Source organism: Leucopleurus acutus (assembly GCF_964270905.1).
Source record: "Leucopleurus acutus genome assembly, chromosome: X".
NCBI lineage: Eukaryota > Metazoa > Chordata > Mammalia > Artiodactyla > Delphinidae > Leucopleurus > Leucopleurus acutus.
This window is the reverse complement of record NC_139148.1, coordinates 63,597,584-63,618,316: the sequence shown is the minus strand read 5'-3', so window position 1 is coordinate 63,618,316 and position 20,733 is coordinate 63,597,584. Positions and strand designations below refer to the sequence as shown.

Below are 20,733 nucleotides of genomic sequence, written 5' to 3'. Positions count from 1 at the left end.
TGTGTTTCCATACAAATTGTGAAATTTTTTGCTCTACTTCTGTGAAAAATGCCATTGATAGTTTGATTGGGATTGCACTGAGTGTGTAGATTTCTTTAAGTAGTATAGTCATTTTCACAATGTTGATTCTTCAAATCCAAAAACATGGTATGTCTCTCCAAATGTTTGTATCATCTTTAATTTCCTTCATCAGTATCTTATAGTTTTCTGCATACAGGTCTTTTGTCTCCTTAGGTAGGTTTATTCCTTGGTATTTTATTCTTTTTGTTGCAAAGGTAAATGGGAGTGTTTCCTTAATTTCTCTTTCAGAGTTTTCATCCTTAGTGTACAGGACTGCAAGAGATTTCTCTGCATTAATTTTGTATCCTGCTACTCTACCAAATTCATTGATTAGCTCTAGTAGTTTTCTGGTAGCATGTTTAGGATTCTCTATGTATAGAATCATGTCATCTGCAAACAGTGACAGTTTTATTTCTTCCTTTCTGATTTGGATTTCTTTTATTTCCTTCTCTTCTCTGATTGCTGAGGCTAAAACTTCCAAAACTAAGTTGAGTAAGAGTGGTGAGAGTGGGCAACCTTGTCTTGTTCCTGATCTTAGAGGAAATGGTTTCAGCTTTCCACCATTGAGAACGATGTTGGCTGTGGGTCTGTCATATATGGCCTTTATTATGATGAGGTAGGTTCCCTCTATGCCCACTTTCTGGAGAGTTTTTATCATAAATGGGTGTTGAATTTTGTCAGAAGCTTTTTCTGCATTTATTGAGATGATCATACGGTTTTCTCCTTCAATTTGTTAATATGGTGTATCACATTGATTGATTTGTGTAGATTGAAGAATCCTTGCATTCCTGGGATAAACCCCACTTGATCATGGTGTATGATCCTTTTAATGTGTTGTTGGATTCTGTTTGGTAATATTTTGCTGAGGATATTCACATCTATGTTCATCAGTGATATTGGCCTGTAGTTTTCTTTTTTGTGACATCTTTGTCTGGTTTTGGTATCAGGGTGATGGTGGCCTCATAGAATGAGTTTGGGAGTGTTCCTCCCTCTGCTATATTTTGGAAGAGTTTGAGAAGGACAGGTGTTAGCTCTTCTCTAAATGTTTGATAGAATTGACCTGTGAAGCCATCTGGTCCTGGGCTTTTGTTTGTTGGAAGATTTTTAATCACAGTTTCAATATCAGTACTTGTGATTGGTCTGTTAATATTTTCTATTTCTTTCTGGTTCAGTCTTGGAAGGTTGTGATTTTCTAAGAATTTGTCCATTTCTTCCAGGTTGTCCATTATATTGGCATATAGTTGCTTGCAGTAATCTCTCACGATCCTTTGTACTTCTGCAGTGTCAGCTGTTATTTCTCCTTTTTCATAACTAATTCTGTTGATTTGAGTCTTCTCCCTTTCTTTCTTGATGAGTCTGGCTAATGGTTTATGAATTTTGTTTATCTTCTCAAGGAAACAGTCTTTTAGTTTTATTAATCTTTGCTATTGTTTCATTTGTTTTTCATTTATTTCTGATCTGATCTATGATTTCTTTCCTTCTGCTAACTTTGGATTTTTTGTTTGGTTGCTTCTTTTTCTGTCTCTAATTGCTTTAGGTGTAAGGTTAGGTTGTTTATTTGAGATTTTTCTTATTTCTTGAGGTAGGATTGTATTGTTATAGACTTCCCTCTGAGAACTGCTTTTGTTGCATCCATAGGTTTTGGGTCGTCATGTTTTCCTTGTCATTTGTTTCTAGGCATTTTTTCATTTCCGTATTGATTTCTTCAGTGATCTCTTGGTTATTTAGTAGCATATTGTTTAGCCTCCATGTGTTTGTATTTTTTAGTTTTTTCCTGCAATTGATATCTATTCTCATAGTGTTGTGGTCGGAAAAGGTACTTGATACAATTTCAATTTCCTTAAATTTACCATGGCTTCATTTGTGACACAAGATATTTGCAAATGAAACAACTGAAAAAGGATTAATCTCCAAAATATACAAGCAGCTCATGCAGCCCAATATCAAAAAAACAAACAACCCAATCCAAATATGGGCAGAAGACCTAAATAGACATTTCTCCAAAGAAGATATACAGGTTGCCAACAAACACATGAAAGGATGCTCAACATCACTAATCATTACAGAAATGCAAGTCAAAACTATAATGAGGTATCACCTCACACTGGTCAGAATGGCCATCATCAAAAAATCTACAAACAATAAATGCTGGAGAGGGTGTGCAGAATGGGGAACTCTCTTGCAACGGTGGTGGGAATGAAAATTGATACAGCCACTATGCAGAACAGAATGGAGGTTCCTTAAAAAGCTAAAAATAGAACTACCATATGACCTGCAATCCCAGTCCTGGGCAAATACCCTGAGAAAACCATAATTCAAAAAGAGTCATGTACCACCACAATGTTCATTGCAGCTCTATTTACAATACCCAGGACATAGAAACAACCTAAGTGTCCACTGACATATGAATGGATAAAGAAGATGTGGCACATATATATAACGGAATATTACTCAGCCATAAAAAGAAACGAAATTGAGTTATTTGTAGTGAGTTGGATGGACCTAGATACTGTCATACAGAGTGAAGTAAGTCAGAAAGAGAAAAACGAATACCATATGCTAACACATATATATGGAATCTAAAGAAAAAAACAAGGTTATGAAGAACCTAGGGGCAGGACAGGAATAAAGACGCAGACCTACTAGAGCATGGACTTGAGGACACAGGGAGGGGGAAGGGTAAGCTGGGACGAAGTGAGAGAGTGGCATGTACATATATACACTACCAAATGTAAAATAGATAGCTAGTGGGAAGCAGCTGCATAGCACAGGGAGATCAGGTTGGTGCCTTATGACCACCTAGAGGGGTGGGATAGGGAGGATGGGAGGGAGACACAAGAGGGAGGTTATATGGGGATATATGTATACATGTAGCTGATTCACTTTTTTATACAGCAGAAACTAATGCAATATTGGAAAGCAATTAAAATCCAATTAAGATGTTTAAAAAATACACTAGAAGGAATCAATAGCAGAATAACTGAGTCAGAAGAACAGATAAGTGAGTTGGAAGATAGAATGGTGGAAATCACTGCCACAGAGCAGAATAAAAAATGCAGAATGAAAAGAATTGAGGACAGTCTTAGAGACCTCTGGGACAACATTAAACACACCAACATTGAAATTATAGGGGTTCCAGAAAAAAAAGAAAAATAGAAAGGGTCTGACAAAATACTTGAAGAGATTATACTTGAAAACTTCCCTAACATGGGAAAAGAAATAGTAAGTCAAGTCCAGGAAGTGCAGAGAGTCCTGTACAAGATAAACCCAAGGAGAAACATGCTGAGACGCAATTTTTTTTTTCTTTGCTGTATGTGGGCCTCTCACTGCCGCGGCCTCTCCCGTTGTGGAGCACAGGCTCCAGATGCGCAGGCCCAGCAGCCACGGCTCATGGGCCCAGCCGCTCCACGGCACGCGAGATCCTCCCGGACCGGGGCACGAACCCGCACCCCCCGCATCGGCAGGCAGGCTCCCAATCACTGCACCACCAGGTAAGCCCACTGAGACACATATTAATCAAACTATCAAAGATTAAATACAAAGAAAAAATATTAAAAGAAGCAAGGGAAACCAACATATAACATACAAGGGAACACCCAGAACGTTATCAGCTGATCTTTCAGCAGAAACTCTTCAGGCCAGAGGAATGGCAGGATATATTTAAAGTGATGGAAAGGAAAAATCTACAACCAAGATTACTCTACCAGCAAGGATCTCATTCAGATTCAATGGAGAAATCAAAAGTTTTACAGACAAGCAAAAGCTAAGAGAATACAGCACCACCAGACCAGCTTTGCAACAAATGCTTAAAGAACTTCTCTAGTCAGGAAACACAAGTGAAAAAAAGACCTACAAAAAGAAACCCAAAACAATTAAGAAAATGGTAATAGGAACAAACATATCGATAATTACCTTAAATGTAAATGGATTAAAGGCTCCAACCAAAAGGCACAGACTGGCTTAATGGATACAAAAACAAGACCTGTATATATGTTGTATATAAGAGACCCACTTCAGACCTGGGAACACACATAGACTGAAAGTGAGGGGATGGAAAAAGATATTCCATGCAAGTGGAAATCAAAAGAGAGCTGGAGTAGCAATACTCATATCAGACAAAATAGACTTCAAAATAAAGAGACAAGGAAGGACATTACATAATGAACAAGGGATCAATCCAAGAAGAAGATATAAAAATGGTAAATATTTATGCACCCAACATAGGTGCACCTCAATACATAAGGCAAATGCTAATAGCCATAAAAGGAGAATTTGACAGTATCACAATAATAGTGGGGGACTTTAACTCTCCAATTACACCAATGGATAGATCATGCAGACAGAAAATTAATAAGGAAACACAAGCCTTAAATGACACATTAGACAAGATAGACTTAATTGATATTTCTGGGACATTCTATCCCAAAGCAGCAGAATACAGTTTCTTCTCAAGTGCGCATGGAACATTCTACAGGGTAGATCACATCTTGGGTCTCAAAGCAAGCATCAGTAATTTAAGAAAATTGAAATCATATCAAGCATCTTTTCCAACCACAATGTTATGAGACTAGAAATCAATTACAGGAAAAAAACCTGTAGAAAACACAAAACATGGAGGCTAAACAATAAATTACTAAATAATGAAGAGCTCACTGAAGCTATCAAAGAGGAAATCAAAAAATACCTAGAAACAAATAACAATGAAAACATGACAACCTGAAACCTATAGGATGCAGTAAAAGCAGTCCTAAGAAGGAAGTTTAAACCAATACAATCCTACCTCAAGAAGCAAGAAAAATCTCAAAAAAATAACCTAACCTTAAACCTAAAGCAACTAGAGAAAGAAGACCAAACAAAACCCAAAGTTGTTAGAAAGAAAGAAATCATAAAGATCATAGCAGAAATAAATGAAATAGAAGCAAAGATCAATAAAACTAAAAGCTGGGTCTTTGAGAAGATACACAAAATTGATAAACCTTTAGCTAGACTCATCAAGACAAAAAGGGAGATTTTAATTTCAATAAAATTAGAAATTAAACTAAATGAAATTAGAAACGAAATTAGAAACGAAAAAGAGGTTACAACTGACTACAAAGGATTATAAGAGACTCTTACGGGTGACTATATGCCAATAAAATGGACAACCTGGGAGAAATGGACAAATTCTTAGAAATGTACAACCTTCAAATACTGAACCAGGAAGAAATAGAAAATATGAACAGACCAATCACAAGTAATGAAATTGAAACTGTGATTAGAAACCTTCCAACAAACAGAAGTCCAGGACCAGAGGGCTTCACCAGCGAATTTTATCAAATGTTTAGAGAAGAGCTAACACCTATCCTTCTCAATCTCTTCCAAAAAATTGCAGAGGGAGGAACATTCCCAAACTCATTCTACAAGGCCACCATCACCCTGATACTAGAACCAGACAAAGATATCCGCAAAAAAGAAAATTACAGGCCAATTGCACTGATGAACATAGATGCAAAAACTCTCAACATAACACTAGCAAAGAGAATCCAACAACACATTAAAAGGATCATACACCATGATCAAATGGTATTTATCTCAGGGATGCAAGGAATTTTTAATATTTGCAAATAAATCAGTGTGATACACCATACTAACAAATTGAAGAACAAAAACCATATGATCATCTCAATAGATGCAGAAAAAGCTTTTGACAACATTCAACACCAATTTATGATGAAAACTCTCCAGAAAGTGGGCATACAGGAAACCTACCTCAACGTAATAAAGGCTATATATGACAAACCCACAGCAAACATTATTCTCAATGGTGAAAAACTGAAAGCATTTCCTCTAAAATCGGGAACAAGACAAGGGTCCCTACTTTTGCCACTATTATTCAACATAGTTTAGGAAGTCCTAGACATGGTAATTAGAGAAGAAAAAGAAAGAAAAGGAATCCAAATTGGCAAAGAAGAAGTACAATTGTCACTGTTTGGAGATGACATGATACTATACATAGAAAATCCTAAAGATGCCACCAGAAAATTACTAAAGCTCATCAATGAATCTGGTAAAGTTGCAGGATACAAAATTAATACACAGAATCTCTTGCAATCCTATACACTAAAAACAAAAGATCAGAAACATAAAAAAGGAAACAATCCCATTTACCATTGCAATGAAAAGAATAAACTGCCTAGGAATAAACCTACCTAAGGAGGCAAAAGGTATATATGCAGAAAAATATAAGATACTGATGAAAGAAATCAAAGACGACACAAACAGATGGAAAGTTATACAATGTTCTTGGATTGGAAAAATCAATATTGTGAAAATGACTATATTAACCAAAGCAATCTACAGATTCAATGCAATCCCTATCAAATTGCCAATGGCATTTTTCACAGAAATAGAAAAAAATTTTACAATTTGTATGGAAACACAAAAGACCTCGTATAGCAAAAGCAATCTTGAGAATAAAAAGAAAAAGAGCTGGAGGAATCAGCCTCCCTGACTTCAGACTATACTACAGAACTAGAGTAATCAAGACACTATGGTACTGACACAAAAACAGAAATACAGATCAATGCAAGAGGATAGAAAGTCCAGAGATAAACCCAGGCATGTATGGTCACCTAATCTATGACACGGGAGGCAAGAATACATAATGGAGCAAAGACAGCCTCTTTAATAAGTGGTGCTATTCAATGCAATCCCTATCAAACTACCACTGGCATTTTTCACAGAACTAGAACAAAAAATTTTACAATTTGTATGGAAACACAAAAGACCCCGAATAGCCAAAGCAATCTTGAGAACAAAAAACGGAGCTGGAGGAATCAGACTCCTTAACTTCAGACTATACTACAAAGCTACAGTAATCAAGACAGTATGGTACTGGCACAAAAACAGAAACATAGATCAATGGAACAGGATAGAAAGCCCAGAGATAAACCCACGCACATATGGTCACCTTATCTTTGATAAAGGAGGCAGGAATGTACAGTGGAGAAAGGACAGCCTCTTCAATAGGTGGTGCTGGGAAAACTGGACAGGTATATGTAAAAGTATGAGATTAGATCACTCCCTAACACCATACACAAAAATAAGCTCAAAATGGATTAAAGACCTAAATGTAAGGCCAGAAACTATCAAACTCTTCGAGGAAACATAGGCAGAACACTCTATGACATGAATCACAGCAAGATCCTTTTTGACCCACCTCCTAGAGAAATGGAAATAAAAACAAAAATAAACAAATGGGACCTAATGAAACTTCAAAGCTTTTGCACAGCAAAGGAAACCATAAACAAAACCAAAAGACAACCCTCAGAATGGGAGAAAATATTTGCAAATGAAGCAACTGACAAAGGATTAATCTCCAAAATTTACAAGCAGCTCATGCAGCTCAATAACAAAAAAACAAACAACCCAATCAAGAAATGGGCAGAAGACCTAAATAGACATTTCTCCAAAGAAGATATACAGACTGCCAACAAACACATGAAAGAATGCTCAACATCATTAATCATTAGAGAAATGCAAATCAAAGCTACAATGAGGGGGCTTCCCTGGTGGCGCAGTGGTTGAGAGTCCGCCTGCCGATGCAGGGGACATGGGTTCATGCCCCAGTCTGGGAGGATCCCACATGCCGTGGAGCGGCTGGGCCCATGAGCCATGGCTGCTGAGCCTGCACGTCCAGAGCCTGAGCTCCGCAGCGGGAGAGGCCACAGCAGTGAGAGGCCTGTGTACCGAAAAAAAAAAAACTACAATGAGATATCATCTCACACCAGTCCAAATGGCCATCATCAAAAAATCTAGAAACAATAAATGCTGGAGAGGGTGTGGAGAAAAGGGAACACTCTTGCACTGCTGGTGGGAATGTGAATTGGTACAGCCACTATGGAGAACAGTATGGAGGTTTCTTAAAAAAACTACAAACAGAACTACCATATGTACCAGCAATCCCTCTACTGGGCATATACCCTGAGAAAACCATAATTCAAAAAGAGTCATGTACCAAAATGTTCATTGCAGCTCTATTTAATAGCCAGGAGATGGAAACAACCTAAGTGTTCATCATTGGATGAATGGATAAAGAAGATGTGGCACATATATACAATGGAATATTACTCAGCCTTAAAAAGAAATGAAATTGAGCTATTTGTAATGAGGTGGATGGACCTAGAGTCTGTCATACAAAGTGAAGTAAGTCAGAAAGAGAAAGACAAATACCATATGCTAACACATATATATGGAACTTAACCAAAAAAAATGTCATGAAGAGCCTAGGGGTAAGACAGGAATAAAGACACAGACCTACTAGAGAATGGACTTGAGGAAATGGGGAGGGGGAAGGGTAAGCTGTGACAAAGCAAGAGAGAGGCATGGACATATATACACTACCAAACGTAAAATAGATAGCTAGTGGGAAGCAGCCGCATAGCACAGGGAGATCAGCTCGGTGCTTTGTGACCACCTAGAGGGGTGGGATAGGGAGGATGGGAGGGAGGGAGATGCAAGAGGGAAGAGATATGGGAACATATGTATATGTATAACTGATTCACTTTGTTATAAAGCAGAAACTAACACACCATTGTAAACCAATTATACTCCAATAAAGATGTAAAAAAAAAAAAAAGTGGTGCTGGGAAAACTGGGCAGCTACATGTAAAAGAATGAAATTAGAACACTCCCTAATACTATACACAAAAATAAACTCAAAATGGATTAAAGGCCTAAATGTAAGTCCAGACACTATAAAACTCTTAGAGCAAAACATAGGCAGAACACTCTTTGATATAAATTGCAGCAAGATTTTTTTTGACCCACCTCCTAGAGTAATGAGAATAAAAACAAAAATAAAGAAATGGGACCTACTTAAACGTAAAGCTTTTTCACAGCAAAGGAAACCATGAAAAAGACAAAATGACAACCCTCAGGATGGGAGAAAATATTTGCAAACGAAGCAACTGAAAAAGGATTAATCTCCCAAATATACAAACAGCTCATGCAGCTCAATATCAAAAATACAAACAACCCAATCCAAGAATGGGTGGACGACCTAAATAGACATTTCTCTAAGGAAGACATACAGGTGGCCAACGAACAGATGAAGAAATGCTCAATATCACTAATTATTAGAGAAATGCAAATCAAAACCACAATGAGATATCACCTCATCCCAGTCAGAATGGCCATCATCACAAAATCTACAAACAACAAATGCTGGAGAGGGTGTGCAGAAAAGGGAACCCTCTTGCACTCTTGGTGGGAATGTAAATTGATAGAGCTACTATGGAAAGCAGTATGGAGGGTCCTTAAAAAGCTAAAAATATAACTACCATGTGACCCAGCAATCCCACTACTGGGCATATACCCTTAGAAAAACATAATTCAAGAAGATACATGCAGCCAGTGTTCATTGCAGCACTATTTACAATAACCAGGACATGGGAGAAAACTAAATGTCCATCAACAGAGAAATGGATAAAGAAGATGTGGTATACATATATACAATGGAATATTCCTCAGCCATAAAAAGGAATGAAATTGGGTCATTTGTAGAGACATGAATGGACCTAGAGGCTGTCATACAGAGTGAAGTAAGTCAGAAAGAGAAAAACAAATACCATATATTAACGCATATATGTGAAATCTGAAAAAATTGGTATAGACAATCTTATTTACAAAGCAGAAATAGATACAAAGTGGGGGGGTGAATTGGAAGATTGCGACCGACACATATATACTATTGATACTATGTATAAAATAGATAAATGATAACCTAGTGTATAGCACAGGGAACTCTACCTAGTGCTCTCTGCTGATCTAAATGGGAAGGAAATCCAAAAAAGAGGGGATGTATGTATACATATAGCTGATTCACTTTGCTGTACAGCAGAAACTAACAGTTTTAAAGCAACTATACTCCCATAAAAATTAAAAAAACAAAACCAAAAAACCTGCTGTTGCAGTCCTCCTCCAGGCCTCTGGCTTTCTGTGGCCTCTGTTCTCGGGGGCTATCCTGTTTAGAACATAAGGAAATTGGCCCACTCCGAAACTGAATACAAAGGAGCAAGGCCCCTTCTTTGCTTAATGTCCCCTGGCCCAGACCTTCTGACCCTAAATATCCCTTTCCTTCTTTTCACTACCTGCAGGAGAACAGAGGCCCTGTGAGAGACCCTCGGGAGGAAGTGACACCCTAACTCCACCCACCATCTGCCCCCAATGTGCAGCAATTCCTATTTAAAAACTCAGTCCTTGACTCAAAGGGAGGTTTGTGAGCTCCTGCCAAGAGCTGTAAATATTTCAACATGCCTTGTTTCCTTGAATGTATATGACCTGGGATCTGGCCCCTCCACTCCCTGGGCTCCTAGAGAATTGAGGAACAAAGAAAACATGGCCAGTCCTTAGCTACAGGATACCCGGGTAAAACTGCAGAAGAATACAGAGGAGAGATGGGGAAGAGATGGCGTGGGAGGTGGAAGGTGGGGAGGAGAGGTTGATTCCTCTTCCAGAAATATTTAGAGAAAGGTATAGCAACTCACTTTCTAGGAGCTGGAAAAGGTTACTGGATGATGATGAGGATGATGTTGATGATAATAATAATACCAACCCCTTCACAATTTACAAATGTCTTTCACATACAGAATCTCATGTGACCCTTCATAGTCCTATAAAAGTAAATACTGTCAATCTCACCATGAAGATGAGAACACTGAAGGCTTGAAAGGTTATATGACTTATTCAGGCTAACCAACTAAAAAGAGATGGTTTCTCTGGCCCTGTTTTGGACCCAAGGACCATGACTCTGGGTAGAGTAAGACGGGTGGTTAGAAGAGTATGTCATGTATCACAAGACTGTGAGACTTTTGTTTACTAAACCCTTTCTTGGTCCTCTCTTTTTATCCCTTAGTCATAAGGATGCCCTGAGGCTACAGGAATGGAAAACTCTGCAGCAGTCTTCCTTGGTAGCTGTGCTCCTCCCATCTTTAGTATGTATTAGGTGATATCTAAAGGCAGGAGTTCTGGTCTCATACTCTCTGGGTTCAAATCTTGGCTCTGCTATTATTTGCTATATGAGCTAAGCAAGCTTCTTAACTTCTGTGCATCTTTCTCTTTATCTGTGAAATGGAGGAAATAATAGTACCTACCTCATAGAGTTGTTCAGAATTTAAATGGGTTGGTACATGTAAAGTGCTTAACATAATGCCTAGCACAGAATTAATTGCTAAATGCTAAATAAATGTTAGCAATTTCTATTGTTATTATTACTATTATTATTACTATTAGGGTGCTTGATGGAAGTAAGAAGCTAAATGTCAAAGAAATAACACTGTGGAAGAGCAGCTATCACTAGGCTGTATGCTTTGTGTCTTTTCCCCATAATAGGGAAAGCTTATAGGGAGTCATCTCCCTACTTTTACCCAGTCCTCTTGGGATCAGTGGCAACCCCACATGAGGGGCATGGGTGATGAACAGAAGAAGAGTTCTTTTCTTTGTAAGAAGCTCAGTTACCTAAACAAGTGACTGAACTTGTGACCTGAGTCTCATAGGCACCATGTTTTAAGCAACTGTGCTAATTGGCCCAGACAGACATCACACACCCAGCTATACACACGTACACACAGGTCTGGACACATGGGTGTATGCACATACCCTTCCAGCCTGGGTAAGAAGGTGGGTGGACAGATCCACAGAATAAATTAGACAAGGAGACTGTGTGGGGACTGCTAGTTTAGTGACATTTCCTTTCCTTTTTTCCCTTTAGCTGCATGGAAGCAGGGAAGCAACTAACCTGGGAGTTTCACTTCCTCCCTCTCCATCCTCACTGAAAGCACTTTTGACTCTAGTTAGGACATGGGTGTCTGTCTCCTCCCCCCTTCGACTCCTCTACAATCAATTCTGCAGTATTTTTTGGCAAGAAGAGAGATGATAGGGGCTCAAAAAAGAATGAAGAGTTCTATTCTATCGAGAAATGTTGAAGCTACTGAAAACCCATCTGAAGTCTCTGGAAGTTCAGTTGGCTGAGGAATTGAGGGACAACAATAGTGAGGATTTGAAGAGGAAGGGTGCAACTGACCAGGACATTTGTTGAATACTATTGAGTAAGACCTGCTACAATGCTATCTCTTTGACTGGGGTCCTGGGGCTGTGAAAAAAGGAGGTGTGGAAATGATGAAAAGGTTTCACAGCAGCTATCTTACTGCAAAAATCCAGAGGTGATAGCTTCTACACTCTTGAGTGCTTCACAGGAAGTCACCCTTCCCCAAGAAAGTGGAGAATAAGAGAGGAGAAAGGGGAAAAGGGAAAAGATACTTCCACAGGATGTGTGGGAATGGGCCTGAGATCCAGTCTGGAGTGAGGCCTGTACAACATCCAAACCCCAGTTGTTCCTCTAATTGAATGAGGGAAAGAAGAGAGAACAATGCTGGGAGCAAAGGGATGGCATATGAGCAGAGGTATTACAAATGCACTGTGAAAATAGGAGGAGCCAAGAAAATGTGTGGTTGGGACAGCCAGTTTTAGCCCTTCTTCTACCAACCCCAGAAACAAGCAAACAAGAGAACAGAGAAAGACAAGACTTCCAGGGTGAAGAAGCATGTACTTCCTCAAGCCACCCAAGCAGGCCACATTCCCTACCCACAAAATAAGTGCCAAGTGATTTCACACTAGTAATCATTAGTACCTTGACTTCAAGGCAAATGATTAGACATCCCTAGGCTTAGTCCTCTGTCACCCTTAAACCAGGAGAGGGCTGGAGTATTCTAAACCCTCTTCCCAATAACCTTTGAATACCAAGAGGGATGCAGGAGAAGGAGAGGATGGAAGCAGAAAGAAACTTACAATAAATGTTTCCAAGCCCCACTGTTGGGGAGTTGCAAAGAGTCCATGCCAAAAGGTACAATCCAGGCTGGCCATATTCTCTCCATCACTCTTACCTAACAAGTTTCCCAATCTGGGCCTTTGCACTAGTCCGCCACAACCCCTACAGAAGCTTCTGTTACATTAAACCTAATTCTGTAAACAGATGAGAAAAGATGTTTTTCAGATAGAATACTCATAATCCATGGCTTGAGGTGTAGAGTGTGTATATGTGTGCGTGTGTGTGTGTGTGTGTGTGTGTGTGTGTGTGTGTTTTATGAATAAAGCTTTTTCTCTAAGGTTTACTCATTCAATTCTAGGTGAAATAATTCCTTTCAAAACAGGAAATCCCACTCCATCTTTCACACAATCTGAAAAGAATAAATGATTCTTTCAAAATGTAATAAAACAAAAAGATGTTGATGGGAAAGGCAGTATATCCTCCTGGGAAACTGGTCTGCTCAAAAGGTCCAGATGACATCCTTTATATATTTCTGTAAATGTTGATAGTCCATCTGTTTGTTTACTCTTCATGGCACTGCAGGAAATATTTCCAAAGCAAGTATAAATTCAGGGAAAAGGAGAGAGAGCTCTGTGCCTGCTACTTCAGTAGCCACACTCTCAGCTAAGCCCTGAGTGAAGCTGAAGTTGCCCAGAAATTGTGGATACTCAATATGGCCTTCTCTAGGATGGCAAGCAGCAGCCCTCTCATACCCACTACAAGGCAGCAGCCCTTAGCCAGCTATAAAGATGCCCTGTCTGAAGCCCCCTGAAGGAAAACACCGTATTGCACTTAGGAATCTTGGTTTACTCTTCTATCCTGAAGTAACAGAAAACCAAGATCATACTAATCATTTCTGAGAAATGAGAATGAGCTGTGGAAAATTAAGTTTCAGGAGAGGGGTCCAAACTGAGGCTTAAGGGAATGCTTGCAGTTTAATGCTTTTTAGAAGCAGGCTCAAATGCTGGGAAACAGCAGCATACAGAACTACTCTGCTAGCCTGCAGAAGGCCAAGTTGAGGGAATTCTCTTGGAGGCCCAATTCTATGCTAAGCAGGACATTCTGGGAGAAGCATTGTGGATCTGAAGTTGCCTTTACACACTGGGTTAAAAAAAAGTGGGTCTTTTCAACCACATCAGTACATATGAGTTAGCCCCATAGTCTTTTAATACACATGGAGAAATGATGTCTACATGGTTTTTCATTGCTTTCCCAATCTCCTCCCAACCCATCCACACCCTCATTCAGGCAGATTAACATGTTTCCATTTGTCTGAATGAGTCAAAATTTATGCCAAGTGAATAGTAAAGAATAAAATATCACATAATTTTAGAAGGATAGAACAGCAGAGCTAAGAAGTTTATCTAGTCAAACCCTTTCACTTTACAGATAGATAAACTGAGGTACAGAGAGGTAAAGTGCCTGCTCAAAGTCACAGAGTAAGTCAGGGGCACAAGTTGTCTAGCTCCTAGTCACTGCCTAGTTAGTATTACTGAGATCACCAGCCCATTGGGATCCATATTTAGACTTAGAATGAGCACTCGAGGCTACTGGACAGTGAGCTAGGGATCCAACTTCAATTGGCTACTCCAGCTCAAACAAGCATCCCCCTGGTTGGCTTCCAAGTACCCCAACCTCTCCTCCTCATCCCCTCCGGTATGAGTCAAGGTCTCAGTTTGGGACCCAGCTTGGTTGGAGAGGAGTCAGAGGAGTGACTTGAAAGATGCCTGGCCAATGGCCCTGTGACCCAAAGCGCCATAGCAGGCTCCGAGCCAACCTTCTCTGGACAGTAAGCAAAAGCCTTCAGCCAAAGGCAAGACATTGGCAGATTTGCTCAAAAGACGCCTGGCTCTCAAAGTCAGCAATTTAGTTGTCAGCCCAGTGAGACACTGAACTAAGCAATGAAAGCCCCTAAAATGGGGAAGAGAAAGATAGCTTAAACTGTCCCTGGCCCCATCTATCTTTGGGACTCTGCCCAAAGGCAGATTGTATCATTTATCCCATGCCTAGAAAATTATGTCTCCATCAGAGTGGCCCATGAGCCTGAACTATCTTGTGCCCAATAATGAACCTTCCTGACCATTATTACCCCTTTCCCCAGGTGGTGAGAGACACAGCTCCACCCTCCTCACCTGGGAGCCTACAAGGGTCATGCTTATAAACTGCCCAGGAAAAGATGCCTCCCATCATATATTATGGCTCAGTGCTAGACTGGCAGTCAAGGTGGAAAGTGCAGGGTACTGGGTTTACTCTGGAGCACGTTCAAAAAGACCTAAGCTTGGAGACAATGTTAAAAACTCTGACTTGTTCCGCCTTGTCTTCTGGACCCCCAACCCTAACCTTGCCCCAGCTCCAACTCATTTAGGGTTCCAATAATGACCTGAGGCCTGCAATCAATGCTACCTTGCTCTTTCTTTCCTCCAAAATGCTTCCCTCTCATGCCAGGAAGCCATGATATACTTTCCACCAAATTGTTGGGTTGCCCATGTCCTGTTTGCTGCTTGGCCTGGGTTGGGGGAATTCCCAAATTTCCCACAAGCTCTACAAAAGTATAGGCTCATTTCTCTCTTGACTTTTTCCATTTTTCGCTAAATCGGACCTTGGTCACTTGCCTCCATCTCAAGAACCTTTTGTCTGCCAGTCATCCCAGGCCTAAGGCCCAGGGAAAGTTGGTTTCCTTTTCAAAATGGGTGAAGAGAAAGGACAAGATACATTGCCACCATAGAATTGTATGCACCACAGATTTCACAAAGACTGAACATTGCATGCTCTAGAATGGCCTGCATTCCACTTCCCTTCTACTCTCCATGGCTTTTTCACAGGACCAGAGACCCCTCTGATGTGGAGTTAGCCCCCAGACATCAAAACAACCTTTCTCTGGGGCACACTCACAATAGTCCCAGTCATCTGCAGAGCTTTATACCCATTAAGCCAATCAGCACAGCTTTAGGACTGTGGAGATATTAGGCCTAGCCAAAGAGAATTTGGGTTGTGGGGTGCCTCCAAATATTAAATTCATAGCTTTCTAGAGATGTAAGCCATGTCAGACGTTAATAGAAATGGACAATGCACCAACCTCCTTGACTGTGGGAGTGTATATTCTATGTTCCTCAGAATGGCTATTGGGCAAACACTGGCTGACAAACATCTTAGCAAGCTTCTACTGGCTTATTCTATCCCTTTGAGACACCAGTGCTGTGGCATAGGTAGCTAAGAAATTTTGAGTAAACTGCAGAAAGTGTGTGGAGACAGAGGCACATTTGGAATCTCAGGACCTGAATGGTTGCTTGGCAAAGCTGAGGGGCTCAAGAAAGGTAGTGGTGAGGATGAGATTTTCTAGGAACTCAGGAGTGTAGTGGGGTGTTCTTGACATTTTTAAAATAAAAACTGAGGTGTTTCCCAGAGTCTCCAGTATCAAAAATAACTTTCATGAATTCAAGACACATACAGTAAGGACCCAAGCCAAAGTAGTCTGTGACCCTGGGGACATACCAAATTCCTCTCTGTCCTTTCCTGACCTATACTCACCATAACTTAAACTGGTAACCCCAGCCCCTCAATGGATCTAGTCTGTGTCAGAACACACACCAGCCACACCTCTGCACAGCTCACTGCTACCCCCGCTTCCCAGCTGCACTGTGAGGTCTTGACCGGAAAGTCTCAGCCAGCCCTCCCCCTGAGTCCCCTATGATCACCTACTTTGAAGTTTGTTCCCCAGCAGTGAACCTCTTCCTGGTAAAATAGTGGTTTTTCCAAGTTTTATTACACACTCCTAAAGCCCCAGCTCTAGGCCTGCTCACATCACATGAAAGCCAGGGCCTAGCTTCAGCCCATCCCCCATTACCTCCCATGAAGTTTTACCCAGACTTTGCCACTGACCCCGAAGGCCAACAGCCTGCCTTTAACCACAAGGCAATGCTCAGCAGGTGCCCTCCAAGGTAACCTAGGCAACAGCCAGAGGCCCTACACTGGCTTCCTTCCCAAGAGCCCCTGAACTGCATCAAAGCAGGGAAAATGTAGTCCCGGGGTGAGTGTGACAGTGACCTTCCGCCCAAATGTTGTTCCACACAGTCAGGGACCCCCTCCACTCAAGCGTCAACGCAGCCTGGGCAGTCCTGAGATTGCCTTGGACAGCCATTGCCGCACACTTGAACTTTCAAGTGGGGCCCGCACACTAGAACGCCGATGGATCACAAGGCCAGAGGCACCAAGAGTCCCAAAACCTCTTAAAGGGTAGCCTAGCAAACTAAAAAAAGAAAAAAGAGAGTCCTTGGTTGAGAGCCTAGGAGAGGCCCTCTAAGGGCTCAGGGAATCCACAGGTGGATGCCCCCAGAATTCAAGGTTTCTATTCACTAAATGATCCCCAGCCTCCCTCAAAGAGCAGGAGAAGTACGTGTTTGGGGGTGGAGAGAGGAGGGAACCCTTCAGTCCCAGGGCAACACTTATTCTGAGCTGCGTTTTAAAAAGCCACGTATTCTAAGCTGCAAACTTGCGGCGGGTCTCCAGTGGAGCTGTCCTGAGGAACCACAAGAGGGAGTGAGCCTTGAGGAAGACGGCATCCCAAGCCCCTCGGCTCGCTCCCGAGACTCCTCATGAGAACGGCTGAGGGGCTTCGCCGGCGGCTTGCTGAGAAAGCGGGATGGCTACTTTGACTTCTCCAAGTCCACAGGCAGGCTCAGGCTCAACGGGAGGAGCGCACAAGCCTGTGGTCCTGTGGCCGCGGAAGAGCGAGAGCTATGCCCCCAGCCCTGCTTGTCTTAGGGAAGAAGACCAAGTCAGCACCACACGAAGGCAGGAGGAGTGGAGGCCGGCATTCCGGCTAAAGACTAACGAGGCACCCAGCGGATAGCGGAGAGGCGCGGGGCGTCAGGCAGGGCAAGGCTGAGATTGGGGGCGGTGCGAAGTGAGCCTCAGGGCCCAGTCTGCCAGCCGCCTCACGCCTCTCTGGCAGGAGACCGCGGAGACTGCCTCCCTGCCTGCTTTGGGGTTCAGCTCAGAGGGCACAGAGATCCGCTCGCTCCCTCAGAGTGGCAGAGGACGGCCGGGCCCGGTTGGGCCGTAACCACGGCGGGCAAATAGACGCGCGCACACCCCCCACTCGCACTCCTTCCCTCCCTTCCTCTCTCTCCTGCAGATACACACGCCTGCCATGTGTTAGAGTCTTCGCTCAGTCACCAGGATTCCTAAAGTGTTTTTGAGAGAAAACACCTCCGCTCCCCGTACAGGAACAGGGGCTGCTGCGGAGATCTGCGGTACAGTGTTTCTCTCAAAGTCCTCCCAACCTCCAAACTCTCTCCTCTCCCCATGTCTTCGCACTCCCCCCCCAAAAAAAAACAAAAAACAAAAAAACCACAACATTCTGCAAATATTTTCCCCCAGTACACACGCTCAGAGTACTTTAAATAAACCCGAAAGGTGCGTCTGGATATGTCCCAGAGCAAAAAAATTCATTCCTTGCGTATGATCAACGAAGGTCCCAGGTCCCACCCCCGGGACTTCTTGCGCCTAGTCTCCACAGCCGAGGCTGCCCAGAGCCCGGCAACCGGCGCTCTAGCAGCGCCACGGGCAAGGGGCAAGGGGGAGGAGTCCAAGCGGCGCGCTAGAGGGGTGCCTCGGACCAGGAGGTATAGGATCGGCGGCAGCCGGAGCGGACACCCTTGCCTAGAATGCCAGGTGGGGCGCGCGGAGCCGCTCACCTGCTTGGAACTCCACTTGGCGATTTTTCTCTCTTTCCTCCTGCAGCAACATGGAGTAGAGAATCCCGAAGGAGTTCTGGATGCCAAAGATGGAGCCGTTGCACCAGGTGGCAGCGAAGACCACCATCCAGCCGAAGCCACCTTCGGGGGGCTGGAAGCCGCGCGCGGTGCCGCGGGTCTCCACGGTGGGCGTGGGCTCGGGTTCGCGCACCGGCTCAGGCTCAAACTCCAGCTCCGGCAGTGGTGCAGGGTCCGGTAAGGGCTGGGGCTCCGGCTGGGGCTCTGGCTGGGGCTCGGGTGGGGGTACTGGCACGGGCTCGGGCTCGGGCTCCGGCTCCGGCTCCGGCTCGGGGCTACCCACCCGCTCCTGCTGTTCCTGGTCTGCCTCCCGCCAGGGCCCCTTAGCTTCCTCGCTCGCCGGGCTTTGCAGCGCCATCGCGGCCGGGGGACTGTGGCTTCTCGGGCCGGAGGAGCCGCTGTGTGGCTGGTACTTGTTTCTGCTGCTGCTGCTCCAAGCGCTGCTACGGCTGCCTCCTCCTCCCGGCTCCGCGCCCCAGCTGGCCAGCCTGTCCCGAGACAGACAGTCCCTCGAGCCCTCTCCTCCTCCTCCCCCATCCCCCCTCCTCCTCTCCCCATGTCATCTCTCTCCTCCCCCTCCTCCTCCTCTCCCTTCCCCCCAACCTCTTCCTCCCTCAACAGGCAGCCGCTACAGCCTCTCTCTTCTCCCCAGCCCTTCCTCCTCCTCATACTCGCCTACCTACTCAATCCGCAGCTGTCTCCCTCAACTCCCTTTCCAAACTACTGAATTCTTTTCTCCTTGTCCAGAAGACCAGTAGAGGGATAGTTAAAATGGAAAAACGAGAGCATAAACTATCCTGTTCCTCTGCCCTCTCCTCCCTGCAGGCTCCAAACGAGCATTGATCAACCCAGAACCCCCAGGGAAGACCCCGCCTGTCCTTTGCTCCCACTCTCTCCTTTCTCACAAGTAGCCTGGAAGTGGGGTGGCCCCAGGGACCCCAGGACGAGAGGTGGCCCTTGAGAGACCCCCACCCCGCCCTCAGTAGTGCCTATGCCCCCCCTTGGGTTTGAGGGGGACTTGGAAGGGACACCCAAGCTCGGACAGAGGGTGGGCACAGTCTTCTCGAGCCCGGGGGCTCAGCCCCCCACAGTCCTGCGCAACAGCCCCCCCATCCCCGTCTCTCCCCCTCCACCCCCGCCCTTCCCAGCAAATCCCTGGCGGGGCACGGATGGGAGGAGACGGCCCGGCAGCGAGGCCCGCCTCTCCGGGCAGTCAATCAGGGCTTTGTTTGCGCCAACCTGGAGCCCAGAGGAGCCGTAGAGGGCCGGGTCTGGGCCGGGGGCCGGGCCAGGTAGGGAGGGAGGTGCAGTGGCACCGGAGGGAGCCGGGCCCGGGCGGGGCGGGAGCTAGAGCTCAGCTCAGGCTCCTCCCGGCTCTCTGTCCCGCATTGGGGAACTGGGAGTCAGGGCCATGTCGAGCCGCCAGTTCGGGCAAGGGCCGCTCAGCCCGCAACATCCCAGCTGGGTTGGTCCCCCGGACCTCCGCCGCGGCTTTTCGGGCGCTCGGGAACTCGGCCGAGGCGCTAGCGGAGGGATGTCTTCCCAGCACCCACCGCGCCCTTCCGCCCACCTCGGGCATAGAGACACAAGAATCCCGGTGAATGTCCCAGACTAAGGCCCTAACCCCGCGAGGGTAAGGGAGAGTTTGCTCCCTACGGAGTGCGCGGCTCTCGGGAGACGGGAGGGGTGATCTGCCCTGCGGGCGGCTGGGCTCCCTGACGCAGTGCACGGCTGTTTCCAGCCTCAGCCCTCGGGGCCGGCCCCAGCGATCCCGGGAAGCTCTGCCTCCCCTAAGGGCCCGCGCGTCTAATGCACTAATCATGAGTTCGTGGTGTGGTTACCAAGCTACTTCGCTCCCCACCAGCGGGCGGGCAAGCGCCAAGCCCTTTCTACCCAGCATCTCATTAACCTTCTTGCTGGGTGAAAAGACTGCATGGCAGGTGAAAATGCAGCTCAGGGCTGTGACATGCCCAGGAACACAGTCATTAAGCACCTGAACGCGGGCTGAGCTGAGCGGGAGGGTAGAGGTGTCCCAAGTAGCTTGCCAGGCCGTGA

General features: G+C 44.4%; 1 protein-coding gene across 1 annotated transcript in view; it reads right to left on the bottom strand.

The window, feature by feature from the left end:
• SLC16A2 (solute carrier family 16 member 2) overlaps positions 1-19,236 on the bottom strand; it is a gene marked incomplete at its 3' end in the record, with an annotated part of 116,431 nt that extends 97,195 nt beyond the window's left edge. The window contains exon 1 of the mRNA XM_082864929.1: positions 18,601-19,236. Within this exon, the coding sequence (XP_082721055.1) occupies positions 18,601-19,036 (436 nt within the window). The 5' untranslated portion in view covers positions 19,037-19,236. The remainder of the gene's footprint in view (positions 1-18,600) is intronic.
• Positions 19,237-20,733: the final 1,497 nt, after the last annotated feature.